The sequence below is a fragment of the Ciconia boyciana genome, chromosome 1 (assembly GCF_034638445.1).
Source record: "Ciconia boyciana chromosome 1, ASM3463844v1, whole genome shotgun sequence".
Lineage (NCBI taxonomy): Eukaryota > Metazoa > Chordata > Aves > Ciconiiformes > Ciconiidae > Ciconia > Ciconia boyciana.
Genome location: NC_132934.1, coordinates 64,745,418 through 64,767,040, shown reverse-complemented (window position 1 = coordinate 64,767,040; position 21,623 = coordinate 64,745,418). Strand labels below are relative to the sequence as shown.

General features: G+C 44.5%; 1 protein-coding gene across 2 annotated transcripts in view; it reads left to right on the top strand.

Moving 5' to 3' along the window:
* Nucleotides 1-21,623, top strand: part of DENND2A (DENN domain containing 2A) — a 62,817-nt gene that overhangs the window by 29,767 nt on the left and 11,427 nt on the right. For both annotated transcript variants that reach the window (XM_072872049.1, XM_072872040.1), the window contains exons 5-14: nucleotides 3,090-3,211; nucleotides 6,757-6,954; nucleotides 9,056-9,149; nucleotides 10,441-10,491; nucleotides 13,486-13,673; nucleotides 14,388-14,497; nucleotides 14,709-14,778; nucleotides 15,409-15,486; nucleotides 15,988-16,128; nucleotides 18,406-18,554. In XM_072872049.1, coding sequence (XP_072728150.1) covers nucleotides 3,090-3,211; nucleotides 6,757-6,954; nucleotides 9,056-9,149; nucleotides 10,441-10,491; nucleotides 13,486-13,673; nucleotides 14,388-14,497; nucleotides 14,709-14,778; nucleotides 15,409-15,486; nucleotides 15,988-16,128; nucleotides 18,406-18,554 — 1,201 coding nt within the window. The remainder of the gene's footprint in view (nucleotides 1-3,089; nucleotides 3,212-6,756; nucleotides 6,955-9,055; nucleotides 9,150-10,440; nucleotides 10,492-13,485; nucleotides 13,674-14,387; nucleotides 14,498-14,708; nucleotides 14,779-15,408; nucleotides 15,487-15,987; nucleotides 16,129-18,405; nucleotides 18,555-21,623) is intronic.

The window sequence follows — 21,623 nt, the reverse complement described above, 5'->3', positions numbered from 1 at the left end:
AATAAAGTATGTTTATTGTCCAAATGCAAACCAAGACACATTTTACAGGAATTATTGGCAAGTAGTAAGAAAAATGGATGGAATATTTCAAAATTCATCAGCTTCAAAGATGAACCTGAGGCATGTGGGAACCAGCTTTTATTTTTTGCTGGCATCTCTCCTCTGTCTTCCTTTTGTCCTGTGGATTAATGCTCACAGCTCTGGTCTGTCCATTGTGGTAAGCTTGTCACTGCTGAGATAATGCGAACAGTCTGAAAACATAGCCTCGAAGTCAATTCCACGGTTCAGAAATAGGATTGTGTATGGCTCCAGGTGCCACTGAAATTAAGAAACTAGCTCCCACAATCTTTGAAACTGAGTTTTGTTTCATTCTCTCACTTCGATGGCAGATCAATGCCATTTTGAAGATTATTTCCTGTAACAGTCTCAATTTATGTAGTGTGTTTTAACATTGTGAGTTAGATGGCCTTTTATGGAACACAGAATAGAAGTATCCCTCTTGAAAAAGCCTTAAGAAGTTTTAGCAGCTGTAGGCTGGTGCTGTCTAAAGCTCTTGGCTGAGTTTAGCAGAATAGGAAGAGGATAGCTACATCAGCTCTCGCCATACAGCTGTAATCCTACAAAGGTGGTCTGTGTTGTTTGGCGTGGGAGGAGCTGCGCCTTCTCAGGAGCAGGCAGGGCATTATTATTTTGATAGGAATAAAATCTGATCATACTTGATGAGAAAGATCTCTCAAAGGAATCATGTTCCTTTGGGACTGATAGCAAATGAGGTGATGCCAATCCATCTGTTTTGACATTTTTGAAGCTGTCAGCCTTGTTTGTGGAGATAGAGGCCCCATGTTTGCCTTTTTTTTTTCTCTTTACTTGGGGGAGGGGGGCAGAGGAACAGGGAGCGCCTGAGCAGCTGCTGGGTTTTTTTGTGTTGGGGTGTAATGGGAGGTCTCAGAAACCACTGAGTAAGGGTCACCTCATCAGCTGGAATAACATGGATAGCATTACAGAGTGGCTGTATAGGCAAATCCGTCCATTCAAACACAAGCATACCCCTGTGTCCCAAGCTTGCAGAGAACTCAAATACCAGGCTGAAATTCCTCTCCGGGCCAGCTTTTAGTTGCAAAGATCAAAAGAAAACAAAGTTATGGGTAATTGTTAGCTAATGGAGCATATTTGTTTTTTTTGTTTTCTTGCTGCATGTTTAGGCTTTGCCTGGAGTCAGTGATCTTTAATTGGTTCCTGCAGTCCTGGTGGTGTTATGATGGAAGCTTGAGAAAAGGGGTGGACAGGGATAACTCAAAAAAAGCTAGTTTTGTTTTGTCCATGAAACATAAACAACATGTGAAAACCTCACCAATGGAGGGGGAACCAAGACTTGCTGTTGGTGGGAGAACCGTTCCCTTTCCCAGCAAGATTCCCTTCATGCACCATCTTTTTACCCATTTGCCATTGCTTACCTGAAATACTGGAAATTGTACTGGGCAGATGGATGACAAGGTTTATTTGTCAAAAAGAGGGAAACGGTGTTCGTTCTTCTGGACTGAGGCTGATTGGACATGCTGCCAAGCAGGCTGAGGATGGGGCAGGCAACAGAACCCAAGCTTGTTCTTTTTTCTCCAGTCTGTCCAGTTATGTGACAGGTGAAGTATATTTTCAGTACTGAAGTGTGCCATTGGAATTAGAGAGTGGAGCCACTTTCAGGGAGAGGAGCATGTTTGCTGACAAAATGTTCTCGCAGACTTGCTTTGCTGGTGTCACACATGCTTACCTTCTCCTCCTTGGTGAATTCAGAGCACCACTATAGTGCTGGGTATCACCAAGCCACTGCAGGAGACAGTGTTGGAAAAGACTTGAGTTTCTGTCCTTGTCTGAAGACTTCAGCTACACTCCTGCCCCAGCAGGGCAGGCAGGTGGGAGCATGCCAGTTAAACAGATCCTACAGCCATTATCAGTCCCTGCTCCAGAGGCCTGCACCATCACTGACCTCCAGTCTTTGCTCTCAGCCAAGCATTACATGACAATAAGAGAAAGGCAGTTGCTTCGAGTCCCAGCTGTCCACTGGGATGGCATGAAATGATGGCAATGAAGAGAGAAATTGCCTGCCCATTGCAGATGCTTGGGCTAAGCCTTTGTCATTGGTTTCTTAGATGCTCGGATGGAGATGTCACAACCTGCTTTTTCAGAGTTGTCTGTTCTTTTTGAACACACTTATGTTTGCATTTCCCAGCACTGCTGAAGAGTGGGATGTAAGAAGTTCATTATATGTAATTTTGGATGTTTAAAACTTGGATTAGTTGAGTGCCTCATCTCCAGAATCACTGGAAAGAAAGGGACACCTCTGTGTGGTCATTCAAGCCTTGTATTTTTGAGGGGATCCTAGGTAAGAATGAGCTGAATGTTACTTCAGAGGTGTCCCTCTCCCGCCTCCAGGGAGAGAGCATCCTGACTTTGGATGGCCTGGGTTAGGTGAGGTGAATCCTTCCCTCTTTCTAAAGTGAGGCATGTGAGATTGAGGCATCCGTGATTGGTAGATGTGTTTTCAAACCTGTGTTGTGTGACAGACATCCACGTTCAGAGAGTGGATTAAATCTTTCTGCAGAGTCAGCCCAAGAGGAGTGCATCGCTTCAGCCCCACTTAAATGATGACCAGAGGTCCCCCTAAATGTGGAGTTTAAACAGAGGAGAGAGGACCCTTATGCTGGTCTTCAGCTCACAGTTTCATTTGGACAATTCTAAGAAGAAGACTGGAAAGAAGGAAATGTAATTACAGACTGATGTGGATGAGAACGTCACAGCTCCTCTGAAGACAGGGAAATGAACTTGAGGACTTGCTGGGTCTTTTTCATCTGTCGTATCTGTGATACATTCCTATAGCTGCATACATCAGTGTCAGGGTTTGGATGCTGTCCAGCAAGCAGCTGGACTTCTAGGGCTATGGAGAGAATGAAGCAATTGCAGGAATGCTTGAGAACAGGTCTTTATGACTGATGTGGGAGGTGGGAGAAGGCCAGCAGATCCCCAAACAGATTTTTATGGCAAACCTCAAGGATTTTCTGCACTTACAGTCTCTTGCTTGTGGCTTTTTGCTGCAGATCCACCATCGAAGGAAAACCCTTATGAAGACATTGAGACCAACAGCCGCTGTTTGGGGAAGAAATGTGTCCTGACTTTCCCAGCATCCCCCACCTCTTCTGTACCTGGGACTCCCACTAAGGTACTTTGATTCAAGTGGTCACCTCTCCTGCTCCAGAAGGTTTTTGGGTGAAATCCAGGTCCTGTGTGGAAAAAGTGGAGTTTTGCCAATGACTTTCATCATGTCAGGGTTTTTTCCTTTTTGGCTTTTACCACAGAGTATGGTGTGATAAGAGAGGGTTTATTGCCCTGTAGCAAGGTGAAAAAACAGCATTCCCTTATACAAATGTTTTGTTGGCTTTCATTTTTTTTTCACTCCAGGGTTACCTTCCCCTGGTAGGGGGGAAAACCTTTTGCTAATATAGTGCAGGAAAGGTCTTCCTCCCCTCAAAGACAGCATTTAAGTGCTTGGGTAATCAAGCCCTGCAGTGGTCTTGGCTCAGTGTCAGTGGGCAGTACACAGTCTGCCTGTGCTGATGCCAAGATACCTCTGCAGCCCCCTCCCTTAGGATGCCTCTTTTGCTCTCTCCTTGATGAGACCGGGTGCTGGTAACTAATGCAATGCCAGTCCCCTGGTTAGGGGGCCAATACTAAAAGGATGTCCTCACCAGCAGCACAGCTCACAGCCTGGTGCTGTTTTTCTCCTTGGCAGTGAAACCAAAACAAGAGGTAAAACATTGGTCTGCACCTCTTGCCCAGAGCTCAGGGCTTACCAAGGCCAGCCCTGCTCTCAGCCTCCCAAGCTGTAGTTCCTGTTGTCTGTTTAGATAGTTCAACCCTGGAACAGCAGGGGCAATGTGACAGCAGAAGTCATCCTGGCAACAGCTGGGTTCAGAGTGGATAGCAGGGATCTAAACACGGTTTTCCTAACCAAAGGGTTTTCCCATGCTCTCCAAGTTGCAGCTATTATTAGAGCTGTTACCCAACATTTTCAGAAGTCTGACGTGCAGTGTTTCTTGATGTGTTGCTCTTTTCCAACCAGCTTAATCAGCAACTGAGGTTTCTTTGGATAATTCAACACTTAAAAGTGAAAATTGTTCTCTGGTTCTCAATCTGTTCTCCTTGTTGCTAGTTAGGTCTAGAGCAGCAAGGGTCTATATATGAGTGTTGGGATGAAGTTGATTTCCCTCAGAGAGCTTTGCAATCACCTGTGCACCCTGATTTCCCACCTGTGCTATCAAAAGGGGGCTGTGGTGTTACACAAGAATGCCTTTTACCATAGATACGGTTCCCAGCAGGAGACACTTAGTGAAGAGCTGAATAGGATTAATTATGTTACACTACAGTGCTTTGACATCTAAAAGCCATGATCTGCATCAGTTGGAAAAGAAGTGCTGCAGCTCTCTTGTCAACTAATGGGTTTGCAGCTGCAGTGGGAATCATGCTGAAGAGCCTGCCCAGGCTAGAGACAGATGGGGAATGGGTCTGCACAGAGTTTCAGTAGTAGCTTATATCACTAGTGCAGGATGAGATTCTTCAGAGTGAAGGCTCTTCCCAGACTCATTTTAATGTGTGACTTCTCTGTAGGTAGTAAGTGTTTTTGTGAGTTGAGCATCTTCTGCCAAACCATCCAGAGGCACCTGAGCTAACTGAATGAATGAATTGGTCTGGCTAATAGCTCTGCTGAGTGTGTCTGTTGATGGAGACAGACCATTATGCTGCCTCAGCTATGGTGCTGCTGTGACTTGTTCAGAATTAGCTTGGATACCTCTCCCCCACACTGCTTAGCCTCACATAGATCCATCCTCTGGGAGTGCAGATACAGTGCCAACAAAAGGTGTGACTTAACCTTGTCATAACTGCTGGGACATTCTGTAGGAGATGACAAAAAGAGTTCTTAGTGAGCATCTTTCTGGTGAGAAGTGATTTGTCTTTTGTGGTGGGTTGACCCTGGCTGGATGCCAGGTGCCCACCAAAGCCGCTCTATCACTCCCCCTCCTCAGGTGGACAGGGGAGAGAAAAATATAACTTAAAGGCTCATGGGTCGAGATAAGAACAGGGAGAGATCATTCACCAATTACTGCACGGGCAAAACCAGACTTGACTTGAGGAAATTAGTTTAATTTATTACCAATCAAATCAGAGTAGGATAATGAGGAATAAAAAGTAAATTTTAAAAAACACCTTCCCCCCCCACACCTCCTTTCTTCCCAGGCTTAACTTTACTCCTGAATTCTCTACCTCCTCCCCTCCAGCGGTGCAAGAGAATGGGGAATGGGGGTTGCGGTCAGTTCATCACACGTTGTTTCTGCTGCTCCTTCCTCCCCAGAGGCAGGACCCCTCACACTCTTCCCCTGCTCCAGTGTGGGGTCCCTCCCACGGAGACAGTCCTCCACAAACTTCTCCAACGTGAGTCTTTCCCACGGGCTATGGTTCACGAACTGCTCCAGCGTGGGTCCTTTTCCATGGGGTCCCAAGTCCTGCCAGCAAACCTGCTCCAGCATGGGCTCCTCTCTCCATGGGGTCACAGGTCCTGCCAGGAGCCTGCTCCAGCACGGGCTTGCCGTGGGGTCACAGCCTCCTTCAGGCATCCACCTGCTCTGGCGTGGGATCCTCTGTGGGCTGCAGGTGGATGTCTGCTCCACCATTAACCTCCACGGCCTGCAGCGGGACAGCCTGCCTTACCATGGTCTTCACCACAGGCTGCATGGGAATCTCTGCTCTGGCCCCTGGATCACCTCCTCCCCCTCTGTCTTCACTGACCTTGGTGTCTGCAGAGTCGTTCCTCTCACAAATTCTCACTCCTCTCTCCAGCTACAATTGCCATTGTGCAGCATTTTTTCCTCCTTCTTAAATATGTTATCACAGAGGCTCTACCACCATTGCTGATGGGCTCAGCCTTGGCCAGCTGCAGGTCCATCTTGGAGCTGGCTGGCGTTGGCTCTATGGGACCTAGGGGAAGCTTCTAGCAGCTTCTCACAGAAGCCACCCCTGTAACACCCCCCGCTACCAAAACCTTGCCACACAAACCCAATACACCTTCCTTTATCTGGAGCTGAGCTTTCTGCTTCTCTGATGCTGTTTTTGGTCAGGTACTTTACGAACTTTATGCTGGTACTTAAATATCTACTGTTGTGCTCCCACTGAACTTGCTAATGGGCTTTGGAGGAAACTAGTCTCCATAATTGTCTATCATGGCATTTCTTGTACCCTCCTCTGAAATATTTAATTCTGGCTACTGTCAAAGACAACTATTCTGACAGTGCACTTTGTGTGGTCTCACTGCTTCTCTGTTCCTCCTAGCTAGCTGCTCCTTATCCCAAATGTTTGTGGTTGGCTGGTTGGTTAGTCTTGTCCTGTTTACAGTCCCAGCCTCTGGATTACACAAGTCCTGTGAGGTTTTTTTTCACGCTGGAGCAAGGCTTCTTGGCCAACCCCTGAGATTGCATTCTGGTCTGGAATGAATATGGGATGGTTAAATTGCTAGTCAAGATAGTCCTGGTCTAGCCTGGCAGCTGGGCAAGTTCCTTGTGTGTGCAGAAATCTGGGAGTGTTCTCAGAATTTGGGCTGTTTTGCCAGCTGAGTGCTGTGGCTGCCCCACTGGATTTACTGCCATGACAGTGTTAGCAATGAAGCAAAGGTACATAAGGTGCTGTGTTCATTCATTCCTTCTCCTCCATTTCCAGTTGCTTTCCAAGCCCATTTTTTTCCGGCAAAACTCAGAGCGGCGGAGTTTCAAACTGCCAGATATACGGAAACTGAGCCGTGATGGGACTGGGTCACCATCCAAAATCAGCCCTCCCTCAACCCCCAGCAGTCCAGATGACACCTTCTTCTCCTTGGGAGACCCTCAGAATGGCAAGAGGAGAAGGAAGATTCCCAAGGTAAACCTAGGGCTTTCTCTCTTTTGCTTGGCTTCTTCCAGGCAGGAATGTGAGTATGAGATGATGTTTTCTTTAGTTTCCAATGTGGCATCCCTGCAGTATAGCTGTTGTCCTGGCAGTTGACCTAACTTGTGTTTAACTCCCTTTCTGCCTGAAGGAGAAGGCTCACAAACATCTCTGCAAGTTTTGAAGAAGTTATTTTTCCATCTGAGATATCGTGATTGTCAGGAGAGATAAAATAAGAAGAAAAAAAAGGCATTTTAATTTTTGGATAAAAGTTGAAGTTTGTTAGAGGGGAAAAAAGCAATTAATATTTTTGCAAAAAACATACCCCATCATATTTCCTTCTTTGCTTGATGGATAAGGCAGTCAGATTTGTCTGTATCTTGTGTTGATGTTCCCTCCTGGCAATCTGTTGTTCTTTGCTAGGTCTGATTCATGCATTGGCTGTTTCTAATTCAAGGTGGCGTGTGATTGTAGGTGAACAATGAAAATATTGACATTTGAGTGACAAAAGGAGTTGTCTGTAGTCACGAGCATTTTCTGGAGCAACGTTTCCTACTTAACATTTGGATACAGCATGACTCCGTTGCAATTTTATTTTCTTTCAGATCTAGCAGGAAGTGTATTCAGTCCAAATAAGGTTTGGCAGTAGTCTGTCTATTGAACGTTTCAAAAACACAGGTATAAAAACATAGTTGCTTATCCCAGTCTTTGCAGGACAAGCAGAGGCTACCAGGGACTTTCTGTGGTGATTTTTTTTTTTTTTGAGCCCACAGTTTTTATTTGGGGAAAAAGGGATGTGTTTGTGTATCTTCTTTGTTTCCTCATTGCCAGATTCATGTTCGTGTTTGCCTATCTGATTTTTGAATGCCCTCTCTGTATACCTCAGCTCTTCAGGAATGAGCCAAAGACTACAAATGTCTAGAGTTTTCTTTCCCAGTATGCCTACACATCTGTGCATGTGCTTGAGCTCTACCAGTGTGTTCGCACATACTTTTATGTCAACTGAAGGGGAGATTACAAGTATATATTTACCAAGCAGTGCTCCTGAGCAGTTTTGCAGAGCAAGCTCAGAACTGAGATTTACTGTGTCAGTGGCAGGATCAAACTGAGACTTGAGCTGGGCAGCTGGGTGGAGGCTGCACATCCACATCAGAGCATCCTGCCTCTCACTTAAATATATGGATTCAGAGTTCCCTGACCAAGTGTGTGGTGGGCCTTTCTTACCTTGAGCTCTAAAAACATGTGTGCAGGGATCCCAGACTTTCTGGAATAAATCTGAATGCTGTGGCCATGTCCTGCTGCTCCTGCCTGGGACCTTGACAAGGAGGCAGCTCTGCTCAAGGAGGTTTGAGGAAGCCTGGCATGGTCCTTCTGCAACTCCACTCCCCTTCAGGGATGGATAGGGAGATCTGAGGCACTGAATGAGCCACTAAGCCCAGCTGTGCCCAACGCTGAAATGTCCTGTCTCCTGGTCAGCTAGGAGGCCAGAGATTAAAGGATTTGCAAAGAAAACCACTAGTATAAAGTACTTCAGCATCATTGGCTCCCACCCATCTCGGTTTCTTCAGCATTCTTTGTATGATACGTTTCCCCCACGCTTGGTATGAAGGCTTTTCCAGCACATCCCAGAACAGATGTTAAAGGCATAAAGACATTAATGTTTGCTGTCATCCTCCAGCCAGTTTTCTGCTTTTCAACCTGGAGACCAGGGCAGGTTCCCAAGGGACCCTCTGGTGCTCCCTGGAGTGTGGACCACAGTATGGAGAGGCCCAGGTGGGCACCATCAAGCTCGTACAGCCACACAGTGTGGAAGTCCATTAAGGCCTGACCTTTCATCAGGGCTTGTTATCTTAGGCTCCTGCCATGCCAGCATGACTGTACTGCTTCTGTACCAGAGTGAGCGTGGCTGTTGGCAGCGCAGGTGCAGGTTGCTGTGCAAGGTAAATGCTGGTAATTGTCAGTTCTGGGCCATTGGGTGAAGAGTTTCAGTATGGCCAGGGTTGGAAAACAGAGCACTTCGCATGAAATTCTAACTTTCTTTCTTTCCTGGGGAGGAAAATAACCTTGTTTGTTTCTTTGTGTGTTTGCTGAGCAGCTTGTGTTGAAAATCAATGCCATTTATGAGGCACGAAGGGGAAAGAAACGTGTCAAGAGACTATCGCAGTCTACAGAGAGCAATTCAGGGAAAGGTAAAGGAACTTTGAATCATCATACATCTAAGACTTTTTTAGGACTTGCCTTAGAGTTTAGGCTGGCTTAATGATTTATGTGACGTTTTCTAGTGCTTCTTACAGTCCAGGGTGAGACTGAGTTGGGGCTTCCACCCTTTCTTTTGGGAAGATAAAGGCTGTTCCTCTGCCCAAAAGACTTTCATTAAAACAGGATTTTTTTGTTATTCTTGCTTCGTTTTCATTCCATGGCTTTACATGATAACCTTATAGGTCACACCAAAAATGTCCCCCCTTTTTGATGTTTATTTCTGGACCAGGCTGGAAGCTTTGGAGAGGAATGTTCTGTCCAAAGAGTCTGATTTGTTGAGATCAAAATATTTTGCGGCAATGTGTCACTTTACTGAACTGTCCAATGGAAGATAGTAGATTTTGAAACGGTCCTGGTTCCTTCAGCATCCCAATAAACAAATAGCCTCAGTTGGGCATCAGGGTTTCTAGACTTGACTGTAGGACCATCTCCATCATAGCAAGATTGAGACTTTAAGTCTCCTACTGTCAATCAACAACTTGTCAGAAAGGTTCAGGTACTTCAGAGCAATTACTTCTAAACATCTCATCTCTGTAAAACTTAAAATGATATATTTCCAACACAGTATTTTTTCCCAAGACACCCTAATTTCCAGTGAAAGGTGACCACCAGCTCTATTTGTTTCCCACAATTACTTGTTACTGTTTATCCTATTTTATATAGGATATACACCCACAGGGTGGACAAGTGTGTTTATATGAACCTTCAGGGGAAGCATCCCAGACTTCTCTCTACATCATTTTTATACTCCTCTCTGAAGCGTCTAAGGCATCATTAACAGGAACAGGCTGTTGAACCATATAGATCTTGAGTCTGATTCAGTCTGGCAATTGTTTTTTTTTGTTTGTTTGCTTGTTTTTATCCCTTATCCTGCAAACTACTGCATATTAATCAGTATTTTGCCTTGGTGTCGTGCTTATACAGACTTGGATAAAATACTACTCTGCCATTTTATTCTTTATACAACTCTTTTGGCTGTGCAAAATTTATTTTGTTGTTTGGTTTTTTTATTATTATTATTCTGTGAATGAATGGGAAGATACCAAGGTCGGTAAGCTAAATGTCTGTGGGTATGTGCACCCTTGAAAAGAACGAGGCCCTTGGGATCTGTACTGTTTTCCCCCTGAAGTTGCCAGGCCTGGCTTTCTCATGCCAGTGATAAGAAATGCACAGTTATAAATAGGCTTTACTTACTTCATCTTCCCCTTTCTTTTTTCCTAGTTACAGATGAAAACAGTGAATCGGACAGTGATACTGAAGAGAAGCTGAAAGGTAAGACAAATGTGTGAAGAGAGCAAATGGCTCCTGATACACTCTGCTCTGAGATCCTGGGTCAAGATCTCTCCTCTGTGTTCTGCCTTTGGAGAAGGAGCTTGTTTCCACTTGGAACACAGTGAGAAAACAAAGATCTCAGTACTGCAGAAGAAAATTCATGGGCAGAGGACTACAGGAGTCCAAAACAAACATCTGTTCCATTTCCCATCAAAGCTCTTTGCAGTGCCTTTCCTAGGAGATGGTTTGGACAGTGTGGAAATACAGTGAGGTTTTTCAACGTACACAGTCACAAATGTGTGACCAGACTGACAGAGGCAGTATTGCATGGGAGAGGGTGTTCAGAAAACCCACTACGCTTTTACTAAGGGAGAAGATCCACCAGCCAGACTGGCTAGCTAGGAAAAGAGAATTGCACTATAGGATTTATTGCTAGTTAAACTCTTCTGTATTGTCTGAGTTGGGATAAAGCACTACATTCCTTGCTTCACTCCAGTAGAGCTATATGGCATACTGGTCTCCATAATACTCTTCTGAAACCTTCTTGTACTGGTAATTAGCCCTGTGACATGCTGTTGGCATTACAGTCTTTTTGGAATTTATATGGCAAATTCAAAGTCCTGGCAAAGTTAGAATGCAAGATGGAAACTCCCTCAGATTCCAAAGTTTACTGACTCACGTGCACACCTGATCTGGGTAGCAGGTCAGTTCCCAAGCTGAAAAGACAGGGATAAGCAGCAGTTCCCACTCTGTGTCAACCACAGTGCATTGTGCTTAGGAGTGCTCATCCTTACCCTCTTTCAGGTTTTCAGAACAGAAACCTCAGACTGAGTACCCTCATGTGAGCACAGCTTCCCACACAAGCACTACTGTATGCTCTTGCTCTCCTCTGCATTGGGAAATCTTTTATCTGTACTGCTGTGTTAGCAAGATCAAGCTGAAAATTGCTGCCACCACCTACCTTTTGACAAGTTCTCAGGCTAGCCTGGAGACAGGGAGAGAGGGTTTGCACCCAGATTGCGCAGAAATTACATTCACAACTGTCTTGAAACACAATGTTGTGAAATATAGCCCATGTTCAGATGTAGCTGAGAAAGACAGTGTAGATGTGGCCAGGAAGACTCAAACTCTTGTCTGTTACTGGTTGCCTTAGTGAATCATGTGCAGCACCTTGGGTTTCTCTGTAACATCTGTATAACTGCAGCTAGGAACTGCCTGTAGAGGGGATGATGGAGATTGCATGAAGTCACCTTAGATCCAACAGCACTGGACTCTGAACCATACCTGGATCTGAGTGATTGTGCAAGTCTGTGTAACTGTGAACAGGAGCTCTGGCACTTGCTGTTTGCTCTAGCTACACCTGTATTTTGCTTTATGCCTTGTGGAACTGTCGACTTTCCTATTTTTAAATAGGAAAGTGAGATGATTTAGCAAGTCTCTTTTATCTAGGACTTTCAATTTTGTATGTTTTGCCTAACAGACCAAACACACTAGCCAGTTACCTCTGCTTAGCAAGTCACTGTACATCATCTGAGACACAGTAAATCATCAGGCAGCAATCATCAGACTGCATGTCAGAGCCGTAAGTGCTGACCCTTGGGAAGGAAAAATGTTCAAAGACAAACTCTGCCATGATGACAGCAGTAAAATCCTGGTATCTTTAGTAGGTTGCACAGAATATAAACAATGCAGAGCTTGAGCGAGCTTTTCAGAAGCCCTCAGCATTGCTATGACACTGCTGCTTTTGAAGTCCCTGGTAAAAGAGAAACCACTTCTGAAAACTTTTGAAGAATTACAGCCTTAGAGCAAATAGCATAATAGGTGATGAGAGAAAGGAGTCTAAGCCATCTTTCCAGGGCTTTAACTGTCCAGGGATTGTTACACTCTCTGATTTAAGAGGCACCTCAAGATTGCTTTAAATTATATTGTCTGGAATAGTCCCCGACTGGCACAGCTTTACCAGACAAAAGGTCAAGAGTCTGTCCTAAAGTATATACCATCTCTCAGGAAGCCCTGTCTCCCAGGCAGACATCTTATGTATTTGGAGTTCCCGCAGTACCCCTGTGGTTGTTGTTTCTGTCAAAACGTTGCATTGCCACCCGCATTCACAAAAAGCACAGTTGTGAGAATGTGCTGTAGTCTCTGCTTGTAGTTAGTTCTTTCGTTTGTAGTAGGGGTAAGGGAGACATCATGCAGATTTAATTTGGGATGCGACTGTAAAACAAAGCAGGGGGGTGGTCTTAGGGAATCTCATCTGGTCTCTTCTCAGCAGGCAGCTTTTCATTACTTTCCATGCTGGAATGTTTATTGTCCCACAGCTCATGTGTGTTGCAATTACAGCTTGCTTGGCAGTTTTTCTTGTTTTCCCATTGTCTTGGGTGAACTTGTAGAAACATGGTCCTGAGAGATTAGTTTTAGGCACAGGAAGGACTGGCATGAGCCAGCCTTTTTCATTTGTACCTCTCTTCACTTTTTTTTTTGTTGTTGGCCTACAGCCCAGCCTGCGTTACTGAAGCTGGGAGTCCCTAGTGTTACTGAGCCAGTGGAACCCTAGCCCGACCAATACCCCAGTGCTGGTCTTGTAAAACCATGGGGATCACTACCCACAGCCTCCTCTGAACAAAGGTGATCAATCACCTAACTGTTCTGGCTTTGAAAGATGCATAAATGAATGCTAGGATGAATGCCCAGACATTATCTGTTACACCATGTCCCATATGGATCTCAGTTTGGGTTGTCTTCAGCTGTAAAAGCTATCCATGAAATCCTTATGCTGCCAAAGCTCTTCAGGGTGATGGCACTCACAAGATTATGTCCTGTCTTTGTCAATATTTATAGTGCAGCTTCCAAATGGTTTCCACTTCTTACTCAGCCACTGACAAAGTAAATGCAATGAGGTGGTTTCAAGTTTATCCCTAAGTCTCTGCAAAGCGCTGTTGGTGCTCTGTGCAAAGAATTAGACAAAGTCACGATCTCTAATCTTTTTCTTCGTAGCTCACAGCCAGCGCCTGGTGCATGTGAAATCTCGCCTGAAGCAAACCCCGCGGTACCAAACCTTGGAACGGGACTTGATCGAATATCAAGAGAGGCAGCTGTTTGAGTACTTTGTTGTGGTGTCGCTGCACAAGAAGCAGGCTGGGGCTGCCTACATCCCTGAGGTTACCCAGCAGTTCCCGTTGAAGGTGCGGTGCCTGTCAGGAAGGTCTGGTTGACAGGTCTCAGACTGCGTGGTGCACTTGCAGAGCTGGAGAAGCCACAGCTTCTTTGTTGACTGGACATTATATCAGTAACCCCTCTGCTGTGTCAGTGTTCAGTGAGACTGAAGATAGAGGGGCTGCAGTCACCCCTTGAGAATTGTCATGATATTCCTCACTGTTGGAAGAGCAGCTGATTTAGATCTTTTGCTGCCCTTGGCTATGACTTTTATGTAGCTATTCCCTTTCTCCCCCTTTTCTCTTTAAAGAAAACCAATGCTTGGGAGAAGACTCGTGTTATTAAAGGGAAGGCACAGCTTTCACCAATAGTCTAGCTCAAAATGGGGAACAAGGAATGGGAGGAACACAGAGCCAGTGTGACAGAGTGTTTGTAAATGGGACGTAACCAGAGCTCCCCTCAGACTTCAGTTCTCTCACCCCTTGCTGGAAGATGTGTCCTAGATTGGAGGTGCAATATAGCAGGGGCAGGTGCTGCAGATGCAGGGCTTGGTGGAACTGGGAGCACAAAGTTACTTTAAGATACCTAAAGATTAGGTGAGCCAGAATCACAGAAGTTTTAATATCTTCCAGGCAGAAGCTTAGCCTCTGTCATCACCTCTTCATTTGTCACAGGAAAAATATTTGAAGTCATTCCATCCCCACATGACTAATTGGAAACATTCCTTCTCTCTGTTCTGCTAGCTCGAGCGCTCGTTCAAATTCATGCGTGAGGCAGAAGATCAGTTGAAAGCTATTCCCCAGTTTTGCTTCCCTGATGCAAAGGACTGGGCCCCCATCCATCAGTTTGCCAGGTAAGTACTGTACTTTGTATCCCAATTCATAAGAAACAGATTTATATATCAAGCTAATTAAATATGAGACCTGTTACAGCAGAAAACTGGGCAGAGCCCTGAGCAGGCTGTACTGCAAATGCAAAAAGATTGTGGGTTTATTGGGTTTGTATGTCAGAGACTTTTCATGTGGGTGATGGGTATCTTGTCATTCTCGTTTCTCTTTCTGCAGTGAGACGTTCTCATTTGTCCTGACGGGGGAAGATGGAAGCAGGCGATTTGGATACTGTAGGAGGCTGCTGGTAATTATTCCTATTTTTTTCTTTTCCTAGAGGTGCAGCCTTCTGTGGGGTTGGTGTTACTGGCACCCGTTCTGGAAAGTGGAAAGCTGCTGCTCTTCTCTTTCAGTGTGGAAAGAGCGAGCGGTAGCAGAGCAGCTTTTCTCTCTTCTGCTCTGCTCAGTGCCAAAGTCCCTCTCTGAATACCATCCTCCACTCCAGGCATAGTTCTTTCACCTTTTCTTTACACCAGTGCTTAACGTTATGACCATGGACTGTTGTTCCACCACTAAGCTGAAGATAGGGTTTGTCTCCCTTAGGTTTAGACAGCTACCGAACAGTTGTCTAAACCTGTGCTAGTCCTGTAAGCTGAGTTGTCTCTGTAGAGCAGTATGACCTGCCTTAGTCATTTGACTTGGGAAGGTTGGGATCATACTGTGGATGTGCCCATTTCTCCCCACTGTTTCTGGCGTACCAGGGATTGAGCCAGACTTAAGGTATTGTCATCAGCAGCATGCTGTCAAATGTCTGCGAGTTTCTGAGCCAGGCGGCAAGCTGCAGAACTAAGAGACCGGTCACTCTGTCTCTACAGTAGTTGTAACGCTGACATTTTCTTGGTGTTTCTTGTGTGTGTATTTGCGTTTGTCTTGAAAGCCCAGTGGGAAAGGGAAGCGTCTCCCAGAAGTTTACTGCATTGTGAGTCGCCTTGGATGCTTCAATCTCTTCTCTAAGGTGAGGGGGGAGAGAGAGGGAATTTGTGCTGTAGGCCAAGAGGGACCTCAAAGCGAAGTCAACACCAGAAGGATGGGGATCAGGGAAGCTGATGGGTGAAGAAAGGGCCTGAAATGGTGTTGGCAAGGCAACTGCATGCTAGTTCCAGAACCTAGCAGAAACACTGTTAAAAGGAAACCTAGATAGTCAGCTGTTGCCTTGTTCCTTTAGCAGAACTACTGGAACACAAGCACTGAGAGATTAAAAGGTGGAGTCCTGACTCCGAGGGTGGTGGGGAGTTTGCAAATTGTAAGCTTTCCATTGACCTCACTGGAGCTGGGTTTCTCTTGCTGAAGGAAATATAAGGTGCAATTGAAGATCCTTAACCTTCTTCCTTATGATTCAAGGCTCTGTGTTGATGCTAGGTTAAGGAGAGAATGTAGATGCTGGAGCACTTTATTCCTGGTGTTGCCTGCCTCCTCCTGATTTACATGTTTTTGTGTCTTCATGCTTTTATTTCAGATCTTGGATGAGGTTGAGAAGAGACGGGGCATTTCCCCCGCCTTGGTGCAGCCTCTCATGAGGAGTGTCATGGAGGCACCTTTCCCAGCTTTGGGCCGGACGATTACAGTCAAGAACTTCTTGCCAGGCTCAGGAACAGAGGTAGAGACACCACCTTAGAGACAGGGAGACTTAGGCCAGCAAATGGTGCAGGACTGGCAACTGGAAGTTGAGTCTGTGACATAGCACTGGGGATCTTAAGGACAGATTGTCTGGCACCTGTGTGGGGAAGCTAGGGAGTAAAGTAGGGAACCAGAGGGGATGGCATGGAGACTTCAGTGACCTCAGCATCAAAAGGGAAATCATATAGTAAAAATTATAAAGGTAAATAGTAAAATATTGTATGGTATTTTAATATATATTAAAATAGTAAATGTAGTAAATTTACTACATTTAGTAGTATACATAGTGAAAATTAATGTAAGGACACAGCCATGCTAATATGGCAAAATGAAACAGGGCATTGGCCTTGAGGCCAAGTGGCACAGGCTGGTGGGCCCCATGCTGTATAGCACATGACCTTGGTTCTGCTCAAGCCCTCCACACTTAACTTCCTGAAGACAGGATTCATAGCATGTGCTCCAGCATCCTTAATACAGAACCAGTGTTCATGTGGGACAGGACACGGGGTTCTGGTCAAAAAATACCTTAAACCACACAAGAGCAATGTTGCAGCCTTTCAAAATGGCATTTTCACAGCATGGAGGTGAGGGTACATGTTGTTCTCCCGCAGTGTGGTGTGAGGACAGTGGGAGGGTTTTAAGAGTGCAGAGCTTTTTGGAGTAGCATTGAAGGACTGTGGGAGGGTGGATGGAGCCAAATTGAATGTAGTCTTGTTGGGCATGGTATGCCTTGAACGTGAGAGAAAGGAGAGTGAGTTGATAGAGGTTGTGTCTGAGGGCTTTCAGCATAGTACTATGTGATGACATTTTTCTCAACCAAACTGAAAACGGTCCAAACTGAATGAAATCACTGCAGAACACATGCATAGCTGGTTAAAAATCTGCACTCGAGGAACAGAGTCCCAGTGGTGTGCTGTCAGGCTGTGAGAATGTTTTGGCTGTTTTGTTTCTAGGATCCTTAATGTTCATTAATTATCTGGTTGATGGCATAAACCCCACATTGACACAATGGGTAGATGACAGCATTGGGATGGGTTGCAGGCACTTTGGAGAGTAAGGGATTAAAATTCAAAATTACCTTGCTAAATTGAAGGTTTGGTCTGAAATTCAATGTCAACAAGAGCAAAATGCTGGGAAGAAGAAATGGGTAGTCTAATACAACATGGAAGTAACTGAGTGAGCAACAGTACTTCAGAAAATGATCTGGTGGTATAGTGAGCCATAAGTGAGCAGAAGTAACAGTATGGTATTATTTAGACAAACTCTGGCATTGTGAAAGAAAGTGAAGGGATGAATAATAAATAAAAGCCATTTTTCTGCTTTCTAGCATTGGTGGAAATTTATTTAGAGTATAATTTTCCAAAAAATGCAGCCACTAGGAGAAAGCCCCAGAATAGTAGTTCCACTTATTAAGTGGTTTAGAAAATACAGGCAAAGCTTGAGAAAATTGTTTGCTTAATATAGAAAACAAAGGACAAAGGAGGACACGTAATAATGACCTTTCAATATACGAGAAGTTTCCTCCAGAGAGGAAGGTGCCCAATTGCTCTGAGTGTATACTGTGAGTAAGATAACAAGTAGTTGAAGTAATTCGCCACTGAGATGTTTCACCTGCAGGCTTGGGCTTGGTTAGGGTAGTTCAGAACTAGAGTAATTTTCTTGTGGGATTTATGAAATGTGTGGTGTTGGAGGCTTTCAAGAACAAATTAGATAAGCATCTGTCTAAGATAAGGAGTATGAAGTGCTACGGTGCTGTGACAGAAATTATTTAAGTAGATATGAACAAAGGAAAATACCCACAGGCTGCTCTTTTCTGTAACTGATATAAAAAATTTATAGTCAGTAGGTTAGGCATCCAGATTCTTGCAGTAAAAAAAATAAATAAAACGTAACTGTAAAAATAAGAATGCAGATTTGAAAGGCTCTGTGTCATTCTGCTGCTTGAATGCCAGAAAGCCTGGAAACCACTCCTAGCTGGACACAAACTAGTTTTCCTCCTTATGAAGAGCTCCCTGTCCTCAGTCCAGCGGGGAGAACTTGTGGTTGGTCTCATGCTGTGCCCATTGGAGTGGACTCTGGATCGTCTTCAGCTTCATCTGGAAGAAGGATTTGTGGGAGGTAACACAAGGAAAGACTGTTTGAGGGCTTAACGCTGTGCAGTGTTCACCAGCACAGTCGGTAATGCTTGTTAGCTGTCCATGCTTGCCACAGTATGGGTGGACAGCAAGCTGACCTGTGGTCTTTTTCTCTCTGACAGGTCATCGAGCTGCGGCGGCCTCTTGACTCCAGGCTTGAGCATGTTGATTTCGAGTCCTTGTTCACATCCCTCAGCGTGCGGCACCTGAGCAGAGTCTTTGCCTCCCTGCTTCTGGAAAGGAGGGTGATCTTTATTGCAGACAAGCTCAGGTACCCTTTTGCATTTCCTTAAACAAAATGCTGCCAAGGAAGGAAGGCTGAGAAGACTGCAGTGACTGATCTCTCTGCCTTGTTCTTTTTTCCTTCTCTGCTCTTTTCCAACTTCTTATCTGATGTGAGTAGGGCTGTACTTCCCAGGAGTGGGAAACTCAGGCCATGCACCATAATTTCGCTTTGCAGCTTGCAAAAAGCAAGCTGCATCTCATCCCCAGGGAGAACCAAATTCCCTTTCCTCCAGATGGTTTTAGAGCAGAAGCCTGGTGCTAAATAAATGAAACCCCTCCTTTTGCTCCATGATGCTGCAGTGTTTCCCACTGAGCTGTGCTAGAGTTTCCAAGGAGCAAGCCTCAGGCAGAGATCACCGTCCCTTCTAGCTTGTTCCCTGATGTCACAAAATCTTCTTAAATCTTCAGCTTGTATTTTAATATTGGTTCCTAAATACTTTTTTCTTGTGAGAGATGAAAGTAAAGGATGCAGTGAGGGGGAATGAGACAGAGGACTCCCCTCTTCTATTTTGAATCTGCTCCATTTGTGGTTTGTTTTTGTTTGTTTGTTTGTTTGTTTTGTTTTGTTTTTTAATTTTTTTGTTTGCTCTCCTAAATTATGAAAATGGGCCCAGGTTTCTTTAAGATCTTGTGCAGCTGGTGGCTGGCAGCTCTCCAGCCCTTGAAGCACTTGAGGATTCAGGGAGGAGAGTTCGCCAAGGCTGGGGAAAGAAAAGCTGCCTGGATGAGTAATGACACTTAGGAGCACGCTCAGGTTTCAGGAGTGTACAATGCCCCTAAGCTGTCTGTTTTCACAACTTCCAGCCAGCAGGCTGCAGCTCTGGGACTGAGCGCTGGGGCAAAGGATGGGGAGGCCCCTTCTACAGGAAAGCTAAGGGAAAAATTCATCCTGCAGGGATCCAGGGCTCTTTGCAGGCAGAGCTCAGGCAGTCTCATCACAAGTATAGAAAGGCTGGAGAGAGGGAAACTGTAGGATCCAGGCAGCACTGGCTGCTTGCAGTTTTTGGCAGCTGCCTTGGATCAGAGAGGGGAAGATTTGCCTCTTTATAATCACTGATACATTATATGTGTAGATATTTAGTCTTCTGGATACTTAAGCCACACATTTCATGCAGAGCATTCAGACTTGCATTGAAAATGAGAGAATTCATCCAAATGCTATATTTCTACATAGCATATATGATTTATGTGATAATTTATGATGACAGGTTTTGTTTTCAAAGGTTTTTCTCCTCTGTAGGACAAATTTTACATTCTGAGAAAACCTGTTAAGGACACAGATGACATTGTAATCTCTACATGAGGGCTGGGTGGTAAGAGTAAATGGTAGGGAACTCTTTTTTTTTAAGACATCGCTTTAGAATGAACCTTTATTTACCAGATCTTTTCCTATCACCTTTTTATATGACAGCACACCACCATGTATTCTGAGCATGGTGTGTGTTACAAAATATCTCTTATTCAAAGCACTTGGATGGGTTTTGGTGGTTTTTTCTTTTTTTTCCCCACTGTATCTTTTCTCAGTATATCCAGGGTCTTTAGGAATGAGTCCAGCTGCCTAGGCTTGTAAAAGAGAATGGGAGAGAGCTATAGAGTCATAGTTTCTAGAATCTCTAAATATACCGTAAACAGCTTTCTTCTGTGAAAAAAAGAATTGTCACATTTTAAAGATCCAGGGTCTGTTAGGCCACAGGGCTCAGATTCAAATATTTACCATAAACTTGCCAGCTCTCTACAAGACTTTAAATATTTGATGTTTCTGAGAAGACCTTGCTCTGAGCAATTTCAGGAGAGTCTTTTTCTTTTCCTGTAACAAAATATGAAGTTTGTCTGGCTCATTTTTGTGGAGAAAAAACTTGAAAATTACCCCAAAGGACTGTAAGGGCTTGAAAAACAGAAAACAAAGAAAATAACCCTCAAAGTTAAGTAAACTATTGTATTTTAATCCAGTCCAGTGACTTGAGTGCACTGGATTGGTGAGCCTTTTATAAGGTCAACAGTCTCTTCTACTTGTTGGTGGAAGTTCCATGTTTTGAAAGCTGATGGTATTGTAGATACAGGATCTTCTGTCCAAATGGTACTTTTCCTGGGACAGGAACACATTGAACTCAATTAATATTAAGTAGTATTTACTTTAGGGGTGAAAATGCCAATTTCAGAAGAAAGAAAAGAAACACTTTTTGGCAATAGCTTAAGAGAAGAAAAAAAACAATAAAAGCAGCTGTTGGAAACTGCTCAGAGGTTAGGAATGCCAGAAATAATCCAGCTGAGATGGATTAACGGGGAGAGTGCAGGTGACATGGTGAAAGATGCATAATAAATTACATTTGTTATTCATCTTTGCAGTTCTTCATGAGGGCACTATCAATAGCTATCTGTATGTGTGTGTAAAGGTGTGTCTGGGTGTGAGTGACAGAGAAAATGATATATGCAATTTATTTACATCTTTTAATTGCTATAAAATCAGTCTGTGGGAAAAGAAAGCTGAAAGGTCTCTTGCCAAATACTGTGTGAACTGTGAAATGTTTTCAAGCTGAGCCAAAAAATGCATCTAACAAGTGTACAGCAAGTGAAATACTTTGTCTTTTCCATCTTTAGAATGAACATTGAGTGTTTTTTAAAGACCTGTCAATCCAAAGCTTGGCAGCGGAAAAGGAAAGAATTTGGTTTATTAGTTTTTGGGTGTTTTTTTTTTCTTTTTCCCCTCTATCGCTATGGGAACTGGAGTATACATTGCCTCGCAACCTAGGAAAATGACTTTGTTAAAACTGTGTTGGTCCGTGTAGTCCTCCCTAGCTTTTGTTCGCTTCTGCACTGTAAACTCTAGTCCTGGGGCAGTGGAGGCCGTGGCATGGGTTAGGCACTGCAACATGAGAGCTGCTTTTGTTGCCAAGTGATGCTGCCTGGCACGCAGTTTGAGGCACTGAAGACCAATGTTTTAGAAGGCATCTTCCAAATAGAAGTGGCCTGATTTCACAAGGTGCCTAGAGCTGGGCAGTTTTTGCTGGCCTGAGGGGGAGATGTGTTAGATTCAGAGGGCTTTTTAAATCAGGAA